The sequence below is a fragment of the Gorilla gorilla genome, chromosome 12 (genome assembly GCF_029281585.2).
Source record: "Gorilla gorilla gorilla isolate KB3781 chromosome 12, NHGRI_mGorGor1-v2.1_pri, whole genome shotgun sequence".
Taxonomy (NCBI): Eukaryota; Metazoa; Chordata; class Mammalia; order Primates; family Hominidae; genus Gorilla; species Gorilla gorilla.
In genome coordinates, this window is record NC_073236.2 from 74432824 (window position 1) to 74440559 (window position 7736).

At 47.3% G+C, this 7736-nt stretch overlaps 1 protein-coding gene across 3 annotated transcripts in view; it reads left to right on the forward strand.

Annotated features, from left to right (window-relative positions):
• SPRED2 (sprouty related EVH1 domain containing 2) overlaps window positions 1-5321 on the forward strand; it is a 123070-nt gene extending 117749 nt beyond the window's left edge. For all 3 annotated transcript variants that reach the window (XM_055378030.2, XM_019021346.4, XM_004029328.5), the window contains one exon: window positions 2003-5321. In XM_055378030.2, the coding sequence (XP_055234005.1) occupies window positions 2003-2671 (669 nt within the window). In that variant the 3' untranslated portion in view covers window positions 2672-5321. The remainder of the gene's footprint in view (window positions 1-2002) is intronic.
• The last annotated feature ends 2415 nt before the right edge of the window (window positions 5322-7736 follow it).

Sequence of the window (7736 nt, forward strand, 5' to 3'; positions counted from 1 at the left end):
CATGGGGCATGGACTGGTGCCTGTGTGGGGTGCTGTGGCCACTAGGCTGCTTTGAAATGAGAAAAAAGGGCAGTGAGTTGTTTTGTTTTGTTTTGTTTTTAAACATGAAACTAGCTTATTTGACTCTTTTTAAAAAAATTATTTTAGATTGTGCTTCCTAATATTTTGGGATTAAAATGTCCTATTTAAAAATCACATTATTGGCCGGGTGCAGTGGCTCATGCCTGTAATCCCAGCCCTTTGGGAGGCCGAGGCAGGTGGATCACAAGGTCATGAGATCAAGACCATCCTGGTTAACACAGTGAAACCCCATGTCTACTAAAAATACAAAAAATTAGCTGGGTGTGGTGGCGGGCGCCTGTAGTCCCAGCTACTTGGGAGGCTGACGCAGGACAATGGCGTGAACCCAGGAGGTGGAGCTTGCAGTGAGCCAAGATTGCGCCATTGCATTCCAGCCTGGGCAACAGAGCGAGACTCCATCTCAAAAAATAAATAAATAAATAAGTATCACATTATGGTAGCAGTAGATGGAAATTAACTTTTTTACTTCCCTTACTGTCCAAAATAAAGAATTAGTAAAGCCCGTGTCAGTTTCCGAGATTTGTTTTGAAATCCTTCTGAAATCATGATTTTCAAAAATCTAGGCAACTCTGATACCAAGAATTTGACAGGAATTAAGGCAAAATGTGTGGCACATGGCCCTGCCCTCTGGTAGGAAGTGATGGGTAAATCTAATAAGCGCATGATCAAGTCTGTAACAATATGATAATGACTGTGATGGCGAGAGGTATCAAGTGCATCCTGTGAGCAAGGCTGTGAGCTGACACCCTCTGTAGATTGTTTCTCTTCATTCTCGAAACAGTCCTATGCAGTTCGACAGAAAGGGAACCTGAGTCTTAGGTACCAGCTAGAAAATGTCAGCATTTGACTGCAGTGAGTCACTCCAGAGCCACGTTCCTCAACCCCTGAAAAACCTTCATGCCCAAAGGACTTCGAAAGCAAGAAGTCTCAGTTCTCTGCCTCCACTGAGAGGCCCTGGGTGAGCCAGGGTTATATGCATGTAATTAATAAATATTTATTCAGTGTCTGCTGCTCTGGACAAGGCAGGGTTGCAGCCTGTAGCAGGACTAACTGCAGAGAAAAGCCTCTTCCACCCTGAGGGAGAATGCAGCTTAGATTTGCAGGTTTCTAGAGGGTGTGGCTCTTGGTCTGGCCACTCACTATTTGTGAGATCCTGGCAGGAGTGAAACTTCAGACAGTTTCCGGAGCCTTCACTCTATCCTTCTCCTGTCCGCATCTCACCAGATGACATGGTGACCTACTGTTTCCTAGCGTCCCGTCTCTTGAAGGAGACACCCACAGGGAGAAATGCATCTCCTATTGTGATCCTTTGTGGACATATTGTGCACATATGGATAATGAAGTTTCCTAAAACAGGACTTACCTTCTCACATGTATTGCACTCCAGTGTCCTTATTCTATCTCAATTTTTAAAAAGCCAGCCTTACAAAAGAGAACATACCATACAAAAACAGGCAAAACTAATGCAGGCCTTTAGAAGTCAGTGTAGCCCTCACACTGGGGCTAGGAGGTCCCTGAGGGAGGCGGAAGATACTCTGGGGCACAGGTCCTGTTCTGCCTCTTGATCTGAGTGTGCCATGCTCCTGAGAACGCATCACACTGTGCCCTTGCCATGTGCACACTCCCCTGCCTGTATGGCAGTGCGTCACCAGAAAGGGAAAATACTGCTGGTCTCAACCCACGAAATTGATTTCCTGGCCCAGTAATGGATTGAGACTCTATTTGAAATACATCTCTGACTGGGCGACAGGATATTCAGTAATTTCAAGAGGGGTCTGTTTCTTCACGGAGCATCATGATGGAGTTATCGAGAAAGGTGCATTTTGGACGGTTAGGGAGGGAGAAGGTGGGGTGTTTTTTTGTTTGTTTGTTTGTTTTTTGGCCGCTGCTGTAAAATAATGTCTCCTCTCCTACGGGACAGCCGATGCCAAGGCCCTACCGCCAGGTGAGCTTCCCGGACGACGACGAGGAGATCGTGCGCATCAACCCCCGGGAGAAGATCTGGATGACGGGGTACGAGGATTACCGGCACGCACCCGTCAGGGGCAAGTACCCGGACCCCTCGGAGGACGCGGACTCCTCCTACGTGCGCTTCGCCAAGGGCGAGGTCCCCAAGCATGACTACAACTACCCCTACGTGGACTCCTCAGACTTTGGCCTAGGCGAGGACCCCAAAGGCCGCGGGGGCAGCGTGATCAAGACGCAGCCCTCCCGGGGCAAGTCGCGGCGGCGGAAGGAGGACGGAGAGCGCTCGCGGTGCGTGTACTGCAGGGACATGTTCAACCACGAGGAGAACCGCAGGGGCCACTGCCAGGACGCGCCCGACTCCGTGAGAACTTGCATCCGCCGGGTGAGCTGCATGTGGTGCGCGGACAGCATGCTCTATCACTGTATGTCGGACCCCGAGGGAGACTATACAGACCCTTGCTCGTGCGATACTAGCGACGAGAAGTTTTGCCTCCGGTGGATGGCTCTTATTGCCTTGTCTTTCCTGGCCCCCTGTATGTGCTGTTACCTGCCCCTTCGGGCCTGCTACCACTGCGGAGTGATGTGCAGGTGCTGTGGCGGGAAGCACAAAGCGGCCGCGTGACTCAGTTTCCCTCCCTTCTCCCTCCATCCGCAGCCACAGGGGAACTCGTCTCTTACATACTCTCATCTTCTCCCCCGCTCCCTTCCACTCCAAGGAGCGAGGAGGGCAAGCGGCCTCCCAGCTCCCTGGTACCTTGAGGCACCATTCCAGCCAGGGACGCTGCCGGGTAGACTCTCCACTCCCCCTGCCGCCCACACTGCAGCAGCCACATCCATACACACATGCTCGCACAGTGTTCTGAGGAAGGAACCTTCGCCACAGACTCCTGTACTATTAACAATCTGTAACCAAGCTAACTGTCTCATCCATGTGTTGATTTCCTGTTTCCTCCTCCCCCGCCTCTTCCAGTTCAAAGGAGTCTGCAATTGGAACTGCTGATTTTCGGTGGGTTTTGTAGTTGATTTTTCCAAGAGCGTCGAAGACTCTCTTTCTCTTGGTTCACCTTGCCTGTCGCTAGCAAGCATCTGGTTCAGCGGAAATGGGATGTGAGAATGATGAAACCCGACAGAAGTATCTCAGCCTGCAGTCAGTTATTATGTATAGGAGGTGAGCTAGTTAACAAACTTGTACCACAAAACAATATCGCTTTAACTTTTCTAAAGCCAAATTTCCCATGTAAGCTGCAGTTTCTATCTTTAGCCCATCATCATTTTCTGCCCCCCCAAAATCTGTTGAAATGATTCACTGATGCAAAACATTCACCCGTAATAGACTGAGAATTGAGCCTTAACTTCAGATTAACTTGTGAGAATCAGGAAAATTCCTTCAACTGCATTGCATCCTCTTGGACCAGGGCTAGAATGGGGATTTCAGGTTTCTATGAGCCTCCCCATTACCCCTAAAGTAGAACATTTTTTAAATTGTGTTGCCACCACTTCTAAAAATTTAGCAATATTAGAATAGGATACTAGTGAAGTAAGAAATTTTGCTTGTTGTTTTGCAAACCAAATAGTTTCCTCAAACACAAATCAGTGTTCCCACGAACAAGTTCCAATTGAGAAACACTAAGGTTATGGTGAATAAAACCATAGGGAGCTTCTTCCCCCCAACCCCTGGCTATTTTTTATTAATGGGGAGAGGGGATTTTTAAATGTCATAAATTTGAAGAGTGGTGGGTTGCATTTTCTTCATGGGTTTATGTTTTCATTTCATTTTGGACTCAATTTCACATCACCAAATTCCTCATTTATACTTGGGGAAAAAACAAGGCCATATGTAAAAACCCTTCCAATGCCTAAGTGTCTTTCTCCTGCAACTCCAAACCCAGACTCGCCACTTTGGGTGCACAGGTGGTTAGGTCAGCCAACTGGTTCTGCCTGTCGCCTTGCCACGGAGGAGGCTTCTAATTAGCTGGAAAAGAGTATTTTTCTAATACGTTGCAAGGATTAGCCAAATCTTCTTATTGAAGAAAGAAGAAAAGTGAAGAGTGGTTACCTATACCTAGCATAGTACAATCAGAACCTCGTGGAGACCACCGGGGACAGGCTTGTGGACGCCGGCTGTTCTTCCCACCACGATCTTTCTGTGGTAGCGGCCAGCAGAAGACATGGCCTGCTCCCCACTCCCTTTCCCCACTCCTTCTTTATTGCACACAGGACACCAGTCTTCAAGGAAAGGGACTTTTTTCCAGTCTGCCAATCATATTGGGAAAGTGCTAGCTGTGCTCACCTTCATGGGGCTGTTTCCAGCTCGTCCACAAGCTCATCGCGTTTCTTTAGTAGATTACCGGTGTAAATACCCAGTGTGCTTATAAGTCAGTTAGTAGACATCGTCATTCATTGGAGTAACTGGTTTAGGCTTTCCAGTTTGGAAAAGGAGCAGAGAGCTGTCCTTCTGGATTGATGGAAGAAAAGAGAACCTCATCCATGCCTGGAGAACATCTAGAAAACCTTCAGCCAGCCTCCAGTGCTGTCGAGAGACCACCTTCCCCCGACCCGGAGGCACTTCCTTGGGGTCTTTCTCTAGGGTCTCTTCTCTACAAAGCACAACACTAATGTTCGTTTCCTTAGACCTCGGTTCAAGTGCCCCTATTTATTTCAATAAGAACGCACATATCCCAGCTGTTTTTTGTTTGTCACCTCTATTTAGTTGTTACCTGTTTCTCTCTTCTTTCACCCCTTGTCCTTTTCCAGCCTTTTAAGAGTTATGCTAGCAGATCTTACTCCACGTATACTTTTTGGTTTGTGAAGGCATCGGTTAAGGGCACAAAGACAGCCATGGGGACATTTATGTAAATACGTCTCTAATTGCCACACTGCAGCTGAACAGTGTGTAGTATATTCCCAGTCAGCTTTGCCATACTGACGTCAATCATTTGAGAGAAATTATTCAGATTTTATTTTTGTATCTGTGGTAACAAAACATTAACCAAAAGATTTTCTGTCCAGAAGCCTCCCCGACCCCCCAAGCTATTTGCTCACATTAACAAATTAAAGTGCCTGAAGCATAATTCATTCTTTACCTGTATACTAAAAACCCTGTTGTATTGATTTTTTTATAATAAGCCTTTTTACCTCTGTGTAAAAAATATATATACAAGTGTATGATGTACATTTTAGTTCTTAACTTTTTTTTATGGTTTCTAATATGTATGACCAATGTAGCCATTGCTTTAAAATGTACCGTGTAAATATAAACACATCCTATCAGATCGCTGGCTTTGGGGTATTTGTCTGGCAGGAGACGAGGTGATGCTAGAGCGTTGGCAGATCTTGGAGTTCCCGCATACAGGATGGGACAGGGCTTCCTGTGCCGAAGGACATGTGGACACCGGTCTGTTTTTTCAAGGCCCTTTCCTCCTATGGTTATGTCATATTCCCAAGGGGAGACTGCAGCTCCTTGGGCTCGGATGCCTCAGTGAAAGGAAGGCTGCAGGCCACCGCCCAGGAACACCCCCTCTTCCTAGGCCTGGCTTCCCCAACGAGCGCTCCTCAGAGGGAACAGCTGTACTTCCTCTAAGTTGTTTTCCACTGATCCCTGCTGAACCTCAGGGATATGTGTGTGTGTGTGTGTGTGTGTGTGTGTAGTTTGGAGGACAATTTCTCGCAGAAAACAATTGTTAACACTGCAAGATGCTTGGTCTCCTCTGAGCAGCTCTCTTTGGCCCACTTTCCTTTCCAAATGGACACTTTGGATGCTCCAGAGCTACAGTGACAATCCCCAGGAGGAAATAAAGTATGAGGTCTTCTGAGGGTCACAGAGAAAAGTTTCTCTAGAGAAAGGAGTAGGGCCCTTAAAAGGAGATATATAGGAGGGGCCTTGCGTCTTAGTGTTAATGTTTCAGTTTTAACTCTTCCTAAAGGGGGTGATTTTCGCAAGCCACTGGCAAAGGTGAGAAGCATGGAGAGATGTTGGAAGTTAGGAAGGGAGAGGAGGACTTGGAGGAGTGGGGAAAGAGTCCTGCGAGCTCACTTGCCCTCATGCTCCCTGCAAGACAGGGCCCTCCTGTCATCCCTGTGTCACAGTTGAGCAACTGAAGCTTAGAAAGGGTGAGTAACAGGTAAACTGCGGTCCCAGGAGGCAAGGACTGAACCAGGCTGAGCTGGGCTAGCCAACTGCAGAGCCCAGGTCCTTACCAGGCCTCACTCTGATGCCTGTGTTCCTTCCTTCCCTGCTGGTGGCCTTGACAAGTGGGCGACAGTCAAGAGCCTTATCCTGTCCGTCTGGTTCTCTGGGGCGCCCTCAGGCTGCCTCAGGTATAGTTTGTCTTTGGTGTCCTATGTGCTAGGCCGGAACTGGGCATACCACCAACATCATGTTTAACTTTCTGCGGAATGCAGGATTCTTTTCCACCTTACAAGTGAGGAAGCACACATGTAAAGAAACAACAGTAACCCTCAGTATCCATGGGGGATTGGTTCCAGGACCCCCTGCAGATAGAAAATCCACAGATGCTCAAGTCCCTGATATATTTGCATATAACCTATACACATCCCACATCCTCCCTCTTGTATCCTTTTTTTTTTTTTTTTTTTTTTTGAGACAGGGTCTCACTCTTTTGCCCAGGCTGGAGTAGTGGTGTGACACTGCTCACTGCAGCCTTGCCCTCCCACTTCCTGTATACTTTAAATCATACTTATAATACCTAATACAATGTGAATAGTTGTTATACTGTATTGTTTAGGGAATAATGACAACAACAAAAAGTCTGTACATGTTCAACCATCCCTTTTTTTTTTTTTTTTGAGACAGGGTCTCACTCTGTCACCCTTGCTAGAATGCAGTGGCACAGTCATGGCTCACCGTAGCCTTGACCTCCTGGACTCAAGTGATTCTCCCACCTCATCCCCTCGAGTAGCTAGGACTACAGGTGCACATCACCATGCCCAGCTAACTGTTTTTAAATTTTTTTCATAGAGATGGAGGTCTCACTGTTGCCCAGGCTGGTCCTGACCTCCTGGGCTCAAGAGATCCTCCCACCTCAGCCTCCCAAAGTGCTAGGATTACAGTCATGAACCACCATGCCTGGCCCTTTCTTTGTTTTGTTTTTTCTTAACCTCTATTAAAACACTTTAATGATTTTTTTTTTCTTTTTTTTTTTTGAGACTGAGTTTCGCTCTTGTTGCCCAGGCTGGAGTGCAGTGTTATGATCTTGGCTCACTGCACCCTTCGCCTCCCGGGTTCTAGTGATTCTCCTGCCCCAGCCTCCCGAGTAGCTGTAATTACAGGCACCCACCACCACACCCGGCTAATTTTGTATTTTTAGTAGAGACAGGGTTTCACCATGTTGGTCAGGCTGGTCTCAAACTCCTGACCTCAGCTGATCCACCCACCTTGGCCTCCCAAAGCGTTGGGATTACAGGTGTGAACCACCATGCCCGGCCTAAATGAATATATTTTCGATGTGAGGTTGGTTGAATCCACAGATGCAGAAAACATGGATACAGAGGACCGACTACACCTAACTCCATAAAGGTCGCTGGACAGCCTTTCTGCCATTACAAGCCATTAGTTCTTGGGCAAGTGACTTCACCTTTCTGAGTTTTCTCGGATTTAACAAGTGGGATAATACCTGCCCTCAGCTGGCGTGAAGGTTAAATGATATGCTTTAGTTACAGTGGGATAC